This window comes from Emydura macquarii, unplaced genomic scaffold (assembly GCF_026122565.2).
Source record: "Emydura macquarii macquarii isolate MOO-44397 ecotype Brisbane River unplaced genomic scaffold, CSIRO-AGI_Emac_v2 contig_2768, whole genome shotgun sequence".
In the NCBI taxonomy this organism is placed as follows: Eukaryota; Metazoa; Chordata; order Testudines; family Chelidae; genus Emydura; species Emydura macquarii.
Genome location: NW_027132905.1, coordinates 48,594,352 through 48,614,210, shown reverse-complemented (window position 1 = coordinate 48,614,210; position 19,859 = coordinate 48,594,352). Strand labels below are relative to the sequence as shown.

At 49.7% G+C, this 19,859-nt stretch overlaps 2 protein-coding genes across 2 annotated transcripts; both read right to left on the bottom strand.

Moving 5' to 3' along the window:
- Positions 1-1,575: 1,575 nt before the first annotated feature.
- On the bottom strand, positions 1,576-8,437 carry LOC137165952 (chymotrypsin-like elastase family member 2A). Its single transcript, XM_067567494.1, has 8 exons — positions 8,395-8,437; positions 8,004-8,092; positions 7,084-7,181; positions 5,697-5,825; positions 3,909-4,045; positions 3,005-3,150; positions 2,412-2,564; positions 1,576-1,723 (listed from the first exon to the last, which is right to left on the bottom strand). The coding sequence occupies exons 1-8, from the start codon at positions 8,435-8,437 to the stop codon at positions 1,706-1,708; spliced, it is 813 nt and encodes a 270-aa protein (XP_067423595.1). The 3' UTR covers positions 1,576-1,705.
- A 4,986-nt stretch (positions 8,438-13,423) lies between these two features.
- Positions 13,424-19,441, bottom strand: LOC137165953 (chymotrypsin-C-like). Its single transcript, XM_067567495.1, has 8 exons — positions 19,402-19,441; positions 18,593-18,681; positions 18,398-18,495; positions 17,892-18,014; positions 16,777-16,913; positions 15,152-15,297; positions 14,381-14,530; positions 13,424-13,502 (listed from the first exon to the last, which is right to left on the bottom strand). The coding sequence occupies exons 1-8, from the start codon at positions 19,439-19,441 to the stop codon at positions 13,485-13,487; spliced, it is 801 nt and encodes a 266-aa protein (XP_067423596.1). The 3' UTR covers positions 13,424-13,484.
- Positions 19,442-19,859: the final 418 nt, after the last annotated feature.

The window sequence follows — 19,859 nt, the reverse complement described above, 5'->3', positions numbered from 1 at the left end:
ACTGCTGGGCTTCCCCCAGTGTCCGGTGGAATAAAAGCATGAAGATTTTCGCCAAAAATATTTTGCTGTCTCTTTAATAACTAATGAATTATCACAGTCACCATTGTCCAGACTTGCCAGGAACACCAGAGTAGCTTAGACCAGCTGCAGCTAGTCTGTGATGTTTAATGGCTGAGTCTCTATTTACATAAAATCATGCTGTTTTAAGACACCAGCTAAATTATTTCCCCCTGCTGCTGACTCATTGGATGTTGGTCTTATCTAGAATTCTGATTGGCTTTACTGTAGAAATACTATATGCCTCTGACACCTGCACTGTTAATGCTCCCCCAGAAGAGAGAAGCAGAAGACTTCTCTGTGGAAAATGGTGCTGGGGGGAGCTCTCAGGTGTCAAAGGGAGCTGCAGCTAGGCAACGTGTTCCCACTGGACAAGGATAAATGAGATATTCTGTGCAAGAAAGGGGAGAATCTGGGGCACTGCGGTTCTCGACTGCACATTCCCTCACTGTGCTGGAATGTGCTCTCCATGTAAGCTACTGCTCCTGGGAGCATTTATTGTCCTTTGACCCCGTCCTTTGCACCGCTGCAGTTCCCCGTAGCTAGCTAGCTTTGAGTCAGAGTGTTCCACAGGCCATAGCTCTTCCTGACTCTTGCTCATGTGTGCGGGACTGAATTGATCCGTGGTCTGGCGTTTGTTTTGCTCCTTTCTGGAGCAGCAGAGCTTCTTTGTTAGGATCATTTGACTAAGGGCAGTGGGTTATAGGTGGTCCACAACCCTTCCAGGCTGTTTCTATTGGGTTGCTCCTGGCTCTGAAAGCTCAAGGTGGAGAGGGTGAATTTATGTCCTTTCACTAACTCTTTCCAGGGGTGTAAATTTACAGTGATAGAAAAATGGACACTGGCTTCATTTTCCCCTCTACAGGGACACATGGAACTCATGTTGGCATGAGATTTATGGGCTGCTTGGAAGAGGTAAGCACCATGGGCTGCATTCACCTTAAAAGGATCAACATGTATCATCAGAAATTACAAACCATCTTTAGAAGTCTCCCTGATATTTCAAAGTGACTTACAGGTGGCTCCCTGCTCTATGGTATGCACTTCAGCCAGCAGCCACTACAGGGTCACTTCTTACCTTTGGGCATAACACAAACGAGTGAATCATTGAATAGGAGAATGGCCGGGAGATCTGCGTTGTGCCGTTTGGATTGCCAGCAAGAGGATTGCCAGGTTCTTGGGATTTATAGTTCTTATAACTCCACCATGCTCAGCTGTGAGGCAAAGGGAGAGTTGGCAGCTGGAGCTTAGTACAGGAATGTAGGGTGTTGAAGGGAGTTGGGAGGAGGACAACACACCTTATGTGTATCAACCACTGGGGAAGGAGATGGCTGTGTGAGCCACCTCTCCTCATTCTTGTTTCATGCTTCATGTGCCCTTCAATTCAAGGTGGGTTTGATCTAATGGAAGAAAATGCTCCATTGCATAACTTCTTGTACCAGCGTCATATGCTTCCCTCCTAAACCCCACCTTTCTCCAAAGCACAGACTACACATTTATGTTGCAAACAAATGTTGGTTATTTATTATACACGGATTCCTTCAGCACCTCCTCTGCGTAGAATTTCACGATTATGACTTTATTTCAAGCAGCAAAATAGCTTCCCTGCCCCCAGCACAGCCTTAGTCTGTTACCAGGGCTCTTCAGCTTAGTAGTTTGCCATAACCTGCAGAAAGTGTAAAACAAGGAGGGGGAAAAGATCAGGCCAGCAGACTAAGGAAATCTATAAACAGGGTCAGGCATCCAAATGCTACAAATTGTCCCTTTAAACACATAAACCAGTTCTACAGCCCTCTCTTTTCCTAAGTATTTAAGACAACTGATTAGTCTTCCGAGTCACCCTTTTTGTTAAGGGTACATTTATAGTTAAAAAATAATTGATAAGAATATTACAGCCCTGAACAGTGTTAGTTTCTGATTATCAGAGTAATAGATGGTGGTAGATAAGTACGTGGTTGGACATCAATTAACATTTATTAAAACATTATAAATCTATCCTTAATATTAAGTGTGACAAATTTATTCCAAAACATCTGAACTTTAGTTAGAAATAAAGCATCTTTGCTGCAGGAGCTAGTTCCCTAGAAACAAGACAACATTCTCGTTTGTTGCGTTAGGGTTTGTCTACGCAGTGAAGTTACTCTGGAATAAGCTAGGGTGTGAATTTCAAGTGCACTCGCTATTCCAAGGTAAAAGTGTCCATATGGGAAGTTACTGATGGTCAGTTTCCCCATATAGCCAAACCCTGGAACTGTGTGGGGAGTGTTTTGTTTTGCTTTGCCCCTGAACAAACATTTAGAAGTTTACAGAGCAGAATTTCTGTTCTTGCTCAGTAGCAGACACTAGATCCTTACCTTAGCGATCCAGTCGTTGAAAGCGGAGACCCGAGTGAAGACGGAGGGCTTGCGGTAATAATTACAGCCTAGAGCAGAGCCGAAACTGACTACGCCATGCACTTCCCAACTGCCGTTGGCAGCTTTGCAGTTCAATGGGCCGCCAGAATCCCCCTGCAATGATGGAGAGGCACAGTTATGGAACATCAGTTTGGAAGAATATCCATGTCTTTCTATGGTATGTGAGAGAAGTCAGAGGAGAAGTGAGGTCTCATATAACTGGAGATGGGAAATGGTAGAAAGCCAGGAGTGGGGATGAAATGAACATAAGTTCAGTCTTAGGAGATGTCTCCCAGGTCCCATGTTCAGATCCAAAATGCAGGGGGTGTTTGGATGCAGGGGTTTGGGGTGGGTCCTTTTTGTATGCGAGGGTATAAAAATGTGTTTACTACATCATCCTTCAACATGTTAATTGCTATCAACCTCTACAAAGGGGTTTCAAAACCCATCTAGAATCGGTAGATCCTAGTACCCTGCCCCCTCTTCAGAGTCCCTTTCCATGAAGCAGGACTCTCTAAAACCACGCCTGTAACTGCCGACTTCTCCAGACTCACGTTGCAACTGGAGATCACCCCATCACCGCCGGCACAGACCATGGTGGTTTTCACTGTGCTACCCCACCAGCTAGGCTGCGAACAGGTGGCGTAATCCACGATGACCAAAGGCCCTTGCTGCAGTTTATCTGGGAGAGCACCATTTGCTGGAAGGGAACAGAAACAAGGGAATAGCATTAGCTCCTGGCAGCCGAGAAACGGCAAAATAACACAAGCCCAGGTCTGGGGCTATGCCAAGTACAAGGGTCAACAGGGATTCCAAGCACAGAGGGGTTGCAGAATCCAATCCTGAGTGCATCTCTCTGTCAGAAATGTGTCTGAACTAGATGGATAATCCTCCTCCATTTTAAAAATGGCTCTTTGTCAATCTCCCATGAGAAATCAACTGGTGGCCTAGCAGTTTAATGTTCACATAGCAACAGCCCGCCTAGTGGTACCGTCAGCAAACAGGCCAAGGCATGGATAGACCAGGATCGCTGCTGTATGCTTTCACTTCTCTAGGTGATGCCTCCAGGTCAGGATTGAAGCAGGAGGTGGCCGGGGGAGCAGTTACCTGCATTGTACTTGTTCTCAGACGTCCCTTTTCTAGGCTGGCTCTCCACAACCAAAATTAATTGCTTGAAAGTGGCTTTTCAACTCTTCTATTAGCACTAACAGCCCCAGCAGCCTTCAGGCCACTCTGACTTTGATTGCACTTGCATCTCCAGGCTTCAACTGGGGTCGGCCCCAGTGTGCAAAGACCGCCCGTCCCATCTCTGCTGCAGCAGCGAAGCAAGAGCGTGATCAAATCTCTTTGAATGTAGGCTTACAGGGTACTGGAAAAATCACCTTATTCTAGTCAGTCCCCAAGGAGATGGCAATACAGAAGGACTTAGTGTTACCATTAAATCGTATTCATACTTACTCTGCAGCCTGCCCCATCCTGTTACGTAGCAGACGACCCCAGAGGCCAGGAGCCTGTTTGCAGGGGGGAGGCAGGCCGGCTGGATTTGACTGCTCTGGGCGACGCTCTCGGAGAGTTTGATCAAAGCGATGTCGTTGCTGTGTTCACGTGGTGTGCAAGGTGGGGTGGGGGAGGGAGAATGGAAGAAAACGTAGCCCCGTTAATAGGTCGCGTTTACGGAGCGCTGTGCCTGGCCGACAGAGGGGCCCTGCCTTTTCGGGGAGGAGGAGGGAAGGAATGGCCTCAGGCCATGGCCCAGGCTTCCCACCCCTTAGTGCTGCCCATACCACACCCAAACGCATTCACTGAGGCCCATAGGCACTGTTGGGGCGCCTTGATTTGTCCTTCCCTGTGCCCCAGAAGCAGTATGGAAATCCAGGCCCCAGCATTTCCCGCTCCTTGGCCAACACAGGGCTTGGTTTGAGAGGCTTGGCCTGTCTCTGTCAAACTTTAGGGCTCCATGAAGCATAAACACAGCCTGCGAGAGCGTCTGAAGAACACAGGGAGAGGCTCCTGGAGCTTCAGGCTCTTCGAGGTGCCCTGGTTTAAAGCCCTGGTTTCCGTTCTGCCCCCTGTGGCCATCCTGCCCGTGCTGCCCATTCTTCTATTCAACAATTGCCAGGAAACGGCCCCTCAGCGAGCGGCTCCCTCCTCAAGCTGGGGGCAGGGGTTCTGTGGGGGCCCGGGGAGTGAGACCTTTCACTCTGGCTTAGACACTCCCCTGTGGCTAAAAGGGCTCCATGGGCATACCCCCTCCTCCTCTGCCCATCCTCCTACCCAGATGCATGCCTTAATGCCCCAGGCCTTGCTGGAGCACCAGGACTATCCTGGCTTGAGGCTTGTGAGGTCTTTCTGTTCTAGTTTATTGCCAGAACCCTTCCCATCCGATCGCCCTCACAGTGGGGCAGTGAGCTGCGCCTTTCCTCTCCAGAGGGGGCTGCATGTCAGTAGTTTTTCAAGCCTTCCTGAGCCTTCAGGCCTTCTAGGAATCATTATCATTAGATCAGGCCCTGTTGACTGGTAACCCAGAGCAATCTGCTTGGCTGATCTGTACACTGAGGTGTACTCAACAAGAGGAATCCCAAGTTGCTAATAATACTTTGTACTTTTAATAGCACCTTTCATCTGAGGATTTCAAAGGACTTTACATACGTTAATTGAACATCTCCACACACCTGACTGCTCAACCACTCTCTTCACCCACTGCTAAGATGCAGGAGACACTTGGGTGGCGGCTGTTAAGCCGTGAATAGCTATGCTACGCAGCAGTTTGGAACAACTGAATTGAATTCAGTTGCATTAGCTGGAATTTGACTAGGACTTGGGGTTAATTCACCTGCACTCTTATGAAAACTGCAGTGGATTCTTTAAGAGCCCCAAGCGGTCAGCATCTCAGGTTAATGTGTCGGAAAGTTTCTGAGATAGTGAATGCTGAAGGCATCACTTCACGGGGAAGTGGTTCCGTGGACTGGCATCTATTCCTTTGGGGGTGATGGCCAGCTGATCGCTGAGCCAGGCACGCCAGCCTCCATCACGTGCAAAGGGTTTGAACTGGGGAAAGGGTTATCTGCTGCATCACCATGCCCCACAGCCAGTCTCCCTGTATTTTGGACACATCAGTCCGAGCCTGTGCTGTAAGAACTGGCTCCAGATTTGGAGCTGCCCACAGTCCACGGGTGCTTGGACCCAGAGGGTATGGTTTGGGGCCTTGCCTTTAATACTTCACAGAACTAGCTACCATCCACTTACCCGTTGGCGACACGGCTTGGGTTCCAGCCTTCATGGACAATGATTCTCTGTGGACTGACGGCAAGCGATCCTGGTTCAGTAGCCTTGAGGTTGTATTTGCCAAGCACCACTCGATAGGTCCGAGAAGAACTGGGGAGGAAAAGGAACGGAGAGAGCTGCTCAGCTGCATCGCTCCTGGCTTGCTGCACAGTCACACGCATTTTTGGGAAGGGCTGTCAAATGCAGCCCAGGGGTCTCCCGTGGGAACCCTCTGAACACTGCAGGCACCAGCATGCAATGGTCTATATTAACAGCTGTTTGTTGATGTGGGATGGAGCATTGCGTGCTGGAACCTATAGTCACTGGAGGCTGCACCTCCATATGGTCCTCTGGCTCCTGCCAAGATTCCTGCTAGACTTGGGCCCCACCTGGGCTTCAGAATATGAGGCTGCCATTTCCTGGCACACCTGAGCAATTCAGAAGGCCTCGTTGGTAGTGTGACAACATTTATTACAAAAGCCTCTTCACTGGTACTTACGTGTGTGTAACAGTCTTGTGCACCCTGGCACATAGCCAACCCTGTAGAGCCCGTATCTGCTCGGATGATGCTTTCCGTGACTGGGGTGGTAGTAATCAGCCCCAGTGCATGTTTGTACAGGAAACAGTCCTGCGCTGAGCTGCTGGGTAGGGGAGCTGGCCTTGATTGAGGCATTTAAGGTGATGAAGTCAAAGCTGATCACCCCCCCTCATTTTTACACTCTCCCATAATCTGAGAACAAGAAGCTCGCGTGCTGAACCTGATGGCTGGTGAGTTTAAAACCAAAGCAAATGTTTCGTCATGCAAGAGGGTGAGCTGGTGAACCTATGGAACTCCCTGCTACATGCGCTTGTAGAGAGAGCACAGCTGATTTCAAAAAGGTCTGGATAATTTAATAACCAGTATTGACAGTGATACATGCAAAAGTGAGGTTCAGGGCATCGCACAAGCAGGGGAAGACAGGGCCCAACATAACTTTTTCGGGCCCAGGACAAACTTGTAACACGGGCCCCCTCCCACACACATACCACAATCCCTCACGTGCAATCTCATGAGCTATGAAAAATGCTTTCCTCGTGGTAATGGGGGTTGCAGCCTAGGCTGCCCCCCCCCCAGGCTCACTGGGCCCCCAGGCTCTCTGGGCCCCGGTAAAGTGTACCCTTTCCCCCCATATAGGGGCCCTGGGGAAAGAGGAAGGAATTTTTCCCCATCCAGTGAATCACCAGGTATGGGCCACTTCCAGAGACAGGAGTCTAGACCTGAGAATCTTTTTGGGTGGTACTTTGGCTTGCTCTCCACCACAGAGCATGTGCGGCTTTCTGCACGTTGACTTAAAAGAAACGCTTGGCCAGACTTCTGCAGCTAACCTACCTGATGCAATGAGCAGCTGTCATGACCCAGTTGGCTGCAATCAGGGTTCCACCACACGTGTGATACCAGCCACTACTGGAACTGTATTGCAGGGAGACCTAGGAACGATACGGCAAGAAGGCTACTCACTGATTGACCGCTCCTTCTGTTGGGAAGGTGAAAAATCTGAGTACCCCAGAAACCTGGCTCAAGAGCATGCTCCCGTGAAAAGGCTTTTTTCCAACGTTTCATTTCAGTGTTGCTTTCCCAAAGCTATTGGGTAAGCATGGTCCACACAGAGGGGTGTGTTTGTGACAGACGAAGTGTATTCATGGAACACCTCTTTGTTACTCTATTTAGCAATAGATTCCTGTAGGTGGGTTTGTTTTTTGGGGGGGGTGGGAAGAGGGGGGGGGGGGTGTTTGGTTTTTTGTTTTAATATTTCACTGGGTTTAGTTGTATAGTTGTATAATTTGTTAAATTATTTCTTTTCTTTCCACGTGGGAGAGAAATCCTTCAGGGGGTCAAAATCTTCTGCTCCGTTGGGATGATGAGATCTGGGGTGTCTTGTTACACTGGAAGGGGTTAATGGCTGCCATCAACCGGCTCTTTGATCTATGTCTATTATTATAGATCAGGTTAAAGCTTCTGAATCTGCTAACCAGATGCAGAGAGCTCCAGGTGTCCTTCGTTTTTCTGCCTTCCTGTTTTCCGATTGTCACTAAACTCTGTAGGGCTCTGACCACTGAGGCCCAGACCTTTCTCTGGAAGTTTGGAATTGAGCGGCTGCGGTGTTCAAAAGTTATCGCAGAACAGACAGACAAACAGGGAAAGGCCATTGACTTGTGTGTAGGCTGAGCAAAGCAAGGCCAAACATAATGGGAATGCAACGTGGCCCAAGACAGCCGGGAATGGGCTAAGGAAACCAGGGAATCACCAACCTGCCAGGGCCAGCTGTAAGGTCTTGCATCTTCCCCTCCAACCACTCTGGCCAAGACAGGCTCGTAGGCAGGAACCCCACAGCTGAGGGCTGCAAGGGACACAAGATGGGATCCACGTTAGATGTAAGAACATATCAAGCAAAACTGAGCTGATCTTTGCGCAACACCTGGTTGAACTGTTCTTCTGTAGTGTCAAGGAACCGATCTGGAGCCTTTCCTGTTGCTATAGATTTTTCTAAGTCATCTAGCATCCTGTATTCTAGTCTGGCCCTTACACTGTGTCCCTCACTCTGATATCTGAGCACCACCAGGCTGCTGATTGGCGTCAGGACCACAGGATCAAGCTAGAAATCTGCAGTTCTTAAAACCTACGTAAAGGCGGGATACATACCCCCGGTGGCCAGCGTCAGCGTGACAAACAAGAGACTGATCATGGTGCCGTGTAGCTGTGTCAGGAGCAGCCCCTTTGCTGAGCCCTCTTATATGCCTGTAGCGCTTATCTCTGGGCGCTACAGCCTTGGAGGGCGTGTGGCTCAGTCACCAGTGGGAAGGTTTTGCAACCCTGGGACGTTTTCCTGAGAGTGCAAATGCTAAAAAAAGCTGGACCTTGAAATGCAGGTTTCATCTGCGCCTTGTGCGGGAGTGCTAGATAAACTGGATTTTGTTTGTTGCAGCTGTTTGCGCTCCCACTACCTTGAGTCCTGCTTGCAAATATGTGATTGGGAGGGGAAAGTTACCTGAATTTGGGGGTGTAAATCTCACCCCAGAAATTAGTCCACAAGATCCTCCAGGAGCCTCTGGTGCTGCAATGGAAGGCTCAGACAAAGCTGCCAGGGACTGGGTTTGGCTGTTAGGTAAGGGGGGGATGGGGGCCGGTCATGGGTTAGGAAGGACATGTGGCAAAAGGGGCAGAAGCGCGGTAAGGGACCGCATCGAAGGGACTGGCAACCGAATATTATTAGCCCCTTGCCTAAGTTGCCTTCTCTCAGGGGCTGAGATGGGTAGAACTGTGGGCCCTTGGGATAAAAAATTACAACCCCCACGCCAAAAAATATAAAGACCAAAAGACAATTCCCAACCACCACCTTCTCCTCCAGCCCCACAGTAATTGGGAAATCCAGAAACTTTATGTAATAACTTTTTCACAGCCCTGGCAAAGCTCCCACGGCTGGAAACTCACCAGGCAATGGGGACATGTGAGGTTTAGGCTTTCCTTGGTCTGGGTAGGCTCCAGCACTGTCTCTTTCTTTTGGCCTCTCTGGCCCGGCCTCTTGGCACAGGCTGTCCGTCTGTTACCCCATCATGGAAACAGGCCCTCATGGACCAGCTGCCCTAGGCCCCCAGGACCAGAACTGAGCCCGCAAAGACACCCCAGCTGCTCAAGCCCACCTTGCCCTACGTCGCCAACCCTTGTGAGCACTCGGGTTTATGCTTTCCAGATGAAGCACACCCACCCAAGCTTTGCAAAAGAGGATGCTAAACCAATTGTTCTTTACTTCAGGCAGCACAAAAACTAGCCAGACCTACTAATGAACACACCTGCACATGTTTCCCTGCCTCAGTTTCCTCTGGAGCGTTCTTTGGGCTTAGATCAGAGTCCTAAGGGTTTCCACGATCACCCTCCTACAGCTCTTGGCGTCTCCTCCAAATCATGGAGTTTGTCAACTTTCCTTTGACCATGGCTGGTTGTGCAGTCTGTGCAGGTCCTGAAAAGCAAACCCTGTTGTTCCTTTCGCTTGACCCAAGCGTCCTCTTTTCTCTCTGAGCAGCCCAGTCGCTGTGTTTGTAAAGGGCAGGACCCGCACCTCATCGTTGTTCCTTGCCCCCCCCCCAGAAACATTTCATACAATAAAAACGTATTTACTGGCAGCAGCATTAGCCCACTGGGCTGGATTGAAACTGGGCACGGTAGCTGAAAGGCGCATTAGCTAATTCCTGACCCCTGCTGCCAGCCACATCTCGAACACAACAGACCTGCTCTCGCAAGAGAGCGCTATAGGAAATGGTGTGGCTGCATTCGGCCTGATTCGCCTCTCACACTAGCTTTACACCTGTGCAACCTACTGACGCCACCAGATTTACATCATGCTCAGTGAGTGGACAATGGGCTTTTTTTCACAGCGTCTAGCAGTGCCGGCAAGGGTTATTTTTCTGTCCCACTAATAACCTGGCGGCTGCGTTAGGCCGCGGAAGAAGGTTGGTGGGTTTTGGAGCTGGTTGCAGCTGTAAGAGTTCTTCCATTTCATCTTCTGGTGAGGTTTTTTTTTTTTCTTTTCCTTTTTAATGAATTAGCAGCACAGATCATTGAGCCGCCATCATGGCCTTAGAGCTGCAGCCACTGGTGCTGTAAACCTCTTCTCTGCCTGGCTGCGTTAACGTCAGCGGGAAATGGCTGCTGCTTTATACACGTAAGACAATCGGGACTGTATTGAAAAGGTCATTGTGAAATGATGGATGTGGGCAGCGGGCTGCTGCTTCCAGGAACCTGTCAAACCAGCAGCTGCTTTTCCCTACAGACTCCACCTCCAAAACATTTCCTAGGTAACGCCTGTTTCGGCTATTGAATGGAGCTAGTGCCTACCATTCACGCTTTGGTTTTCCCCATCATTTACGTGTGTCTATTGCATTGGAGGATGTGGTTCTTGAGGGTGGTAACAAGCACGTAAATCCTTTGGGCTCCTCTGTGACTGCCAGTGCCATGCGTAGCATGCTGCTGGTGCTAGATATGGCCTGTGTCGTTCTTACTATCGTTTGCATTTAGAAACTGCCCATTAACTGATTGGTTCTTGGGGGGGAATCTCTCTCTCTACCCGTCGCCACCTGTCACCGTAGTAGCGGAGCACCTCGCACTCTGGAATGTATTATCCTCGTGTGAAGTGCCAGCCCGGGCACAGAGCAGCTATGTGACTTGCCCAAGGAAGTCGGGCGTGGTGGAGCAGGGAATAGACCCTGCCTCTCTGATCCCCACACCAGTGCTATCATCAGCTGAACAACCCTCCTCTCTTGGGGGACATCAATAAGTTTAGGGTTCCAATCTGGCTTACGTAAAGAAACTCGCTGCATTAGATTGTCTGGTTACTCCTGTCTGCTACCCCCGCGTGTGATTTCAACTCCCATTACCCTTAAACTCAGTCCCACTTCTAGAATACGACCTGGCCTACTTCCCCAAGACCTTTGGTTCTGTAGAAGTTGTTGTTCGTTTCTTGCCTTGATGTCAGAGCTCTGACCTGCACCCAGGGATGAGCTTGCTTTCACTATCAATCCGCAGCAGAGGAACATTTGAACACAGAGTAAAACTCACTGCAGGGGATGGAGCTGTTAACGCGCGTGCTCTGGGAAGCCCCAGCACACAGGTAGGGGGTTGGTGGCAACACACTCTGTGTGTGCAACAGGGATTGGGTGGTTGTTAACCAGGGTGCTCAATTCCCCAGTGTCATGGACACTTAAGGCCAATCCACTTATACAGAGCGAGCGGGGGATGGAGGCGGGGGTCTGCGAGTGTGAATATTTTACAATATTGCACTTTGCCAATGGAGGTCACACAGTGCACTTAAAAGTCACCAGGAGGTGCTGTTTGGAGAACATGTATTGGGTGGTGCCCTTCATTTGCGGGGCCCTCTGCTCTAGCTCTCCAAAGCCTCTTGGACTGTCTTAGCAATTGCACAGCAAGGTGACTTTCATCCTCAAAGTGCTGCCCAGCCACCCCCCCCCCCTGCACCCTGGGAGGTAGGGAAGTGTTATCCCCATTTCGCCAAGAGGAGAACGGCGAGGTGGCTCATATGAGGAAACAGGGCCTGGATTAGAACTCAGCCATGCCCAGCTCCCAGCTCCTTGCAAGCCTGTGCACCCTTATGAGATGCCGTACAGAGTAAGAGCCGAATCTTTTCTCTACCCCTCACCCTTAAACAAATAAAAGGTGTAGAGAGCCCTGATTGCAGCTGAACAGGTACCAGTCTGCTGCCCCCGGGAAGGTGGGGCAGGATTTCAGGAGCCCACAGGCAGATTCTGCAGCTCAATGCTCCCCTCCCTCAATGCACAGGTGTTTTTGGAGGAGCAGGTCAGGGAAGGTTGGATCTGGTATAGCTGGGACTGCATTAATCCCCTGGCCACCCCCCTGTGCAAGAGAGCTGTGCAACAGAGAGAGCAACATCCTGCATCATCCTTGAAAAACCTGACTGAGTTAAGTGCAAGTAGCGCTGGGGTTCATTAAAAATGCGAAGTTTATGTGCTATTGGGAATTGTACACAACGTCTCTAGCGGGGCCGGGTGACCTGTGTCAACCCTGGGCTGTGTTCTGAGCCTCAAAGAACTGTTTGAAACCCTGTGTCAGACAAGAATGAACTTTTGGGACAAACAAAGTTAAGTGGGTTTCCCAGGAAATCTCGGGGGGAGGGGGCAGGAAGGGAGGTGAATGCATCCATACCATCCCCATCCTCACCCCCAGCTCAGCCTTTGTGGTGTGAACGGAGCTGATAATTTGTCATTTTAGTCCTGTGCTCCCTCAGACAGCTCTACGGCATGGTCTATAAGAGAATACGGGGCATCAAACCTCTCCTTAAAGGGATCAGCTAGAGAGTGAGTCCAGTTAGGGTCAGCACCTTCCTCACCTTTGCTTTGCTGCCTGTGCACAGCAAAAAATCTTCCTTTGGGTGTTTGCAGGGAAATGAGGCCACAGGCGTGTGCTGGGTGGTTTTGCAAGCACAGGACAGTAAATGTATGGGCAGACATGCTTCCCTCTGCTGCAGAGGGAACTGACTTTTACTTGTTCAAACCGAGCCTGAAGTTATTGACCATAAGACGGGGGATACTTCATCCTTACACTCCACACAGAGCCCAGCCTGGTTCTATGCAACTGACGTGGGTTTGTGGGATTGCTGATGAGGGATGCGACACTGGCAAGACACAGCCATTGGCTAAGTTAATGTGTCAGCATGAGAAATCAAAGCCCACGACTTTCACCACAGCTGTTTGTATCTACAACCGGTTCTCAGCTGAGCTGATACCCCTTGTTTTTAACTCTGCCTGGGATCTCCCATCCTTTACGAACTGGCCGTGTGAGATACAGACCATGTCTCTGTTATGCATTGGGACAGTGCCTGGTGGAATAGCAGTGGGGATTCTGGGTGCTGCTGCAGTACATATAAATAGCAGTAGTAAGGACAACCAGCTGCTTTCAGCTCCTGTCTATTGATATTCACACCGTGATTCCATAGCTGATGCTCAGGTATTTTTTCCCCCGTGTAAGAATCCCTGGGAAAGTAAAAAGCTGGGCCAAAGCGTCAACTGGTGTCAATCAGTGTAACCTCACTGAAGTCAATGGCCCTGTGTGTATGTACTGTGGCTGCAGATCTGGCCTGCAGCTCCTAACAAGTACCCATGTGTCTGACCCATTTCAGGCAGCCTCTGGACCAAGGAAAGTTGTGATGAGAACATTTATTAGGGTTTCCTGGGATTTACAAACAATGAAATGAGCAGGACTCTTCAGTAGAGACTTATTTTCTGGTGGCAGAGGAAAGAAAAGAAGCAGTGTTAATCATTTAAAAAATGAATCACGCTTTCACACTAAATCAGACTAAAAGGTTCCTGGTAAAAGAAGTTCTTATTTACAAATCCACTCTTTCTGAAGCATCAATAGCTCTCTCTTACTGGAGGAGGGTAAGGTATTCTGTTGCAAGCTGAAAAAGATGGGCCCAAGGTCCTGGGCATCCAATAAGATTTATATACATGCAACAAGCTAGTCATAAAACTGGCAGATTTCTTTACAAATAGGGTCCTAACAGGTGACCGTTACTTTAGAAGATGATATCCACATCCGAGGCAAGCCCCCAGTGCTTCTGCATGGGGCAACTGAATCAAGTCTCTCGAGGTTGCCTGCTCTTCTATTGGCATTCACAGCATTGTATAATATTTCTAGGCCAGGAGGACCTGATGACCTAGTGACTCTCACTGAAATCCTGCTGAAGCCAATGGAAGCTTCTTGGTGCTCAGGCTACTTCCTGCAACCCCCAAATAATGACTTAGGAGCCTAACGTTAGGCTCCCGTTTTGGACACTGGACACAAGAACACCATTTTTGTATGACAGCAGCAAAAACATTTGCTGTGTAGGGCTGGCACCAAAGATGGGCCAAGACTCTGCAGATGTGATCCTGAACCAAACTTCCCCAGAGTTTGCGGGGATTCAGATTTGGGGGCTTGGTACAGGCCTATGCATTTGATTTAGTCATCTCAAACTGACTGAAAAGGACATAGAGATGGCAGGTCTGAGATGGGTAAACTGGTTTTAGGTACTTAAATAAAAACTAGACAGGCATTTCACGTGAGCATGCAGACATCTAGTTAAACACCCAGAGCTTTGCTTTGACGGGTCAATACATACCTCATTTATCCAGTCGATGTAGGCGGACACCCGGGTGAAGACCGTTGGCTTCTTCTTAGCATTGCAGCCAAGACCCGATCCGAAGCTCACAATGCCATGTACTTCCCAAGCATCAGCGCCCTGGCAATTCAACGGGCCTCCGGAATCCCCCTGACACAACAGAAAACAGGAAGGTTTATCATCGTAACAGTCCTTCTGGCTCCGGGATATGGCTTGGCTGATTTTTGTTAGTATTAGACTTTGGGAGGATACAGAGAACATTTGTGACTTTTATTCATGTCTAGTGTCCTGGACCTCTTCAAATCCTTGGGGACAATCCACAATGGCCTTCACGCTGTTCTGTGCTCACTGTTCAAAAAGTCAGGACGTGACCGAGTGTTGTACATAGGATACCACCATGTTTTTCTAACCTGCAACAGCTTCTTCAGTTCAGAGGATGGACCTTCTGCCCAACTATGACGTGGATAAATCTTTTACATTCATGTTCCGCTTTGGATCCCAAATCCTTTCTCAACAGCGTACATCAATCACCAGTGAAATGCCGCCACTCCAGTGTGGCAAACAGTCAGATTAGTTCTTGCTGCTCAGCAGTTAGAAGAAGAGACACCGGGATCTTATGAAAAGTGCTATGGGTTCTTTAATTAATAAGAGCCACTGACATGCCGCCATGAACCCATCAACACACACCCCAGATCCTGCCAACAGGATTTGCTCACCTTCCTTGGGAGGTGATGACAGAGGGTGCAGGATTACAGGGCTGGGAGGACTTACATTGCATCCAGAAACAACGCCATCTCCTCCGGCACAGACCATGGTTTCCTTGACCTGGGAGCCCCACCAGTCCCACTTAGTGCAAGTGGCATGGTCCACCACGGGCAGCAGTGCCTGCTGGAGGTCATCCGAGATGGGGCCGTTGGCTGGTAAAAAGAGTGGGTCAAAAAAAGAGAAGGAAAAAAAAAAAAAAGAACCATCAGGAGCATTTTACACAAAGCAAAGTCAGGAACCAGCTTCTGCACCCATGAGGTCATGCCAGAGAATGGAAACATCAGATTGACCGGCTATCAGTGATCACACAAGATACCGATACATGAAGGGTGCAAATAGCAAAGGAAGCAGAAGAATCACTGAGGGTGAGTAAAACTGTTACGGGAAGAAATTGAGTAAAGGTAAATTTAAGATGTTGATCAGAAGACTAGACTGGGCAAAGGATTAGAAACGTACCGTAGGGAACAATCAATCCTGCATTGTCGAGCAGATAAACTAGTAACTCTCTTCCTCTCTCTGCCATCACTAACCTCTGATTTATTAGCTCTCCTTGGGAGTCTGAGATCTGATCTGGTTCCAAGAGAAGTCCAAGATCAGCCATTCATGGGTTTATAGTTCTGGAGCTCAGTCAGCCTGGAGGCGTTGTGTCTTATTTCCTCTAGCACAATGGTTCCTAATCTTTTCTGGTCACCTACACCCGTTCACCAGGCTTGGACCTCCTTTTTACCAGACAATGCTCATGCTAGCGTTTTACAGTGTTCCAAATCTTAGCCTTGTGAGAGGGACCAATGGCCGTGGCGTGCTGAAATGGGAGCAGTGAAATGGGAAGCTTTCAGAGGAGGGTCACTGTTAAACCAGAGAGCCTGGAGTAACTCTCAGCAAAGACGGAAGTCTCTCGGTACTGGTGCACGCCCTAGGAGTAGGACACCACAGCTGCCGGAGAAGGTGTTTGGGACAGATCCGCATCACTCATCACTTGACTGGCGCCTCCTGTGGGTTGTCTGGGGATTGGCTTCGAGCAGATGCCCACATCCCCGGTCTGCACACCCTCACTCTTCCTTCCAGTTCACTTGTGGCCCTTCCCACTGCTGTTAGGACCCACAGTGTCTTCTCTGGGACTCGGCCCTCCGGCCAAGCCACAATCCGTGTCTCCCCCGCACACCTTTCTGGGAGAGGTTTGGCTACTCAAGAATCCAGCCACTTTCCCAGGGGCCAATGCAGTTTCTCAATCCCACCCCTTCTTCATTGGTGCCCGGAGTCACTTATTCCACCTTTTCCCCACTAGCTAGTAGGGAGAGGGACCCAGGCCTGCCCACTACTCCAGGTCCTGGCCCAGGGACCCTGTGAATCACAGCCTGATGCTGCGCCTCAAACTTCTTTCCCTGCTGCTGTCTCCCCAGGCCACATCTCCCAGCCCTAGCACTATCCTCAGAGCCTACTACCATCCCCTCCAAGCAGCAACACTATCTCCAGTAATGCCTCCCCCCACCCCAGCTTCTTTTATATGGACCTGCTGGCCTTCGATTGGCTGTTCCTCCCAGCCTCTCCCCTATTGGCTGCCTCCCAGGGGCTGCTTTTAACCCCTTAAGTGCCAGTGTGGTGCAAACACCCCATCACAGTGATGTACTCACTCCAGAGGCGTCCCCATCCGGTGATGTAGCACGGGAAGTCCTGAGCCAGGATGGCACCATTTGGGGGCAGGCAGGCCGGCTGGATCGTCTCGCTCAGTTGCACATGCTCAGCCAGTTTGATCAGGGCAATATCATTGCTGAAACCCAAATCAGATCAGGAGGGGAAGATTAGGGAACAGGGTACTGCTGAGGAGTGAGACAGCCTCTGATCTGTCTCCCTGCAGCAATGTTTGCCTGTGGGAAGGCTGCAGGACTGGGGTCTTTCAGCCGTATTAGAGCAGGTTCCAAATTTCAAAACATGGTATTAAAACTATTCACAGCATAAATAAAGATGCAATATTAATATACTGTATAAAGAGCAGGATTCGCCAAAAGGTCTACGGCCCATTTTCAGAAGATGACCTGGGTTCGTAAAGCCTGTGTCCCTTTGACTTTCAATGAGACATAGGTGCCTAAGTCACTTGGGCCTTGTTGAGAATTTTCCCAACTACTTTTTTGCACATGTTAAATACATGGCTTAGTTTGCAAATACATTTAACCTGAGTTATGAGAATAAACGAAGCGTAATGGCTGAGCACGTCAAAAAATACCTAGCCCTCCAACGTAGTCATAAAATAACCACCGGGGTGGTTCTGCCTTACCCCAGCCTGTCTTCTTAATTTGAGTGAATTGATTTCATTTTAACCATAACATTCCCTTACAAAAGCAATCCTTCGCTAGGAATACCACACCAAATGACGTCCGGCAGAGCAACCAGAGAACTCCCCCTCCCACGCCTCAGATTGCCAAAGGAAATATGCCCCGTGATGCCAGGTTGAAGCCGGGCCAGGCCAGCAGTGTGTTTGGGGTGGTGGTGGGCGAATGAGGATTGGTGCCATAAGAAAATAATTCTCTCTACGCAGCCTTCAGCAAAGCTGGGCCCATATGAATAGCAGATTTCCTTGCTGCAGTTTTCAGAGGCATATTATACTCAAAGTGGCTTCGGGGGGCAATCAGAGAAATAAAGCCAGAACTGGCTAATTCCATCTAAACCTTGACAGCAGAACAGCTGAAAGAGAGACTGGAATGCCCCTCCCTCCCCCTCCCTCTGGTGCCTTAGAAATCAGTAGATTTACATGATCAAGAAGGAGTTCCACTTCTCATGGACAATGATCTTCTCCACGGCGGCAGCCACAGAGCCAGGTTCTTCTACCTCCAGGTTTTGTTTCCCCAGAAACACTCGGTATGTTCTGCTGTTGCTATAGGAACAAACAGCAGGAGAAAACGTGGTTAAACTTACACCGCTCCTGATTTCCTCCAAATTCCCAGCTTACCTTCTACGCCTTGCACCAGGCTCCTGGCTGTGTCAAGGCCACCAGTGAAACCTAAGGACAGCAATTAGCCTCAGTGTGGATCAGCCACTAGATGAAGACAAAGACCCCCGTGCTCCTAGCATGAGCTGCATACTCTCATTCTTGTTCCCCTCCCCTTGTCTCTCCTGGTTGCTTTTCTGCACTAACCACTGGACTTCCTGGCCCTGTCTCAAAAGCTCTGGGCCTGTTCCCTTAGCAAAAGACGTCAGCTCCTAGCTTGTGCGCGTGGCTTGTCTGCTCTCCTTTGCCCACCAGAGCTATTTGTTTACCTGATGCAGTGGGCCGCGGTGAGGACCCAGTTGGTCGCAATAAGGGTCCCGCCACACGTGTGAGCCCAGACGCCATTTTTGTCATACTGGAGGGAAATCTGGAATTCACCAAAATCATGAGGACGTTAGCCTGGATTTTACCCAGTGGTTAAAAAATAAAGCCCGATCTGTGCACCAATAATGCTGCTTCTTTACCTGCCAGGGCCAGCTGTGGGGACTGGCATCTTCCCCTCCGACCACCCGGGCGACATTAGGTGGGTAGGCAGGGACGCCGCAGCTGGAGGCTGGGAAATGCAGCAGGGAAGAGAGATGAGCATTTAAAAAGTACCATAACCTCAGACTGATGGCCTGATCCTCTGCCCCTGTCTGCTAACCTGCTCAGCTTGAGGAGTACCAAGTTCACTTGGGGATGGGGGATTTTCTTGTGCACTTTATTGCCTCCTGCCCCCATCCCTGTCCTCTAGTGTAATTGTATTGAGTGCAAATTCTCCATCAAGCTGAGTGGGCCAGCAGCAGAAGAGATGCTCACTAAAGGATATGATGCAACATGCCAAAGAAACAGGAGGGAAGAGACAAAACCCTGTGTATGGTAAACCTGCAGTCAACATGCTGTGGGCACGGACAATAAATGGCACCGAGGAAATACCCCCAAGGTGACTGACCCAAATTTGGTACATTCTCAAGCCCAGCTGTGACATTCTCAGGGACAGGTGTCCATATTGCAGTGGGGCTGAACAGGTCACCTTGTCTGGAGTCTCTGTAGAGATGCCAAGATCTAACTGGGCCATGGACACTGAATTCCCATCTCACATGTGGAAGGAGTCCGGTGGAGCAGAGTTGCAGCACACCAGCAGGACGCTTGCTCTGCAGCTGCCCATGCTCCAGCTGTGGTGAGCGAGGGGACGTCAGTCCCCAAGCTGTCACTTGGCAGCTCCAGATTCAGTCCGGACCATCCCTCCCCCTTCCCAGCCAAAGAGAACAGAGCTGCAACATAAAAAACTTACCATAGCCCAGCAGCAGGGTGAGGAACACAAACCCGAACATGGTGACGGTCTAGGCTCAGCGAAGGGGACCACTGAATACTTATAGGGTCAGATCAGTTTGACCCGAAGCCAAGAATGGAGATTGGCTGCAGCATAGAACCAATACACAGTGAGATAAACATTTGTTCCTAACCTTGGCACACTATCGTTGAGCAAACACGCTGCACTGGGTGGTTTGGAGGAAATAGAAACATCTTTCCTTTAAAATGGGTGACCTAGAGGGATTTACATCGCTGTAGAGAGAATCGAAATCCTAGCCCTGAAATGCAGCCACCACGGAGGTTCAGGAGGCAGGAAGAACATTGCACAACAGTGGGAAGACGGGATTGTTTAGCCCAACGATATCAGAACCGTGAGACCTTCATACCTGGCAGACCATGCAGGAACTGAGTGTGAGGGTCTCACTTGCCAGTCGCATG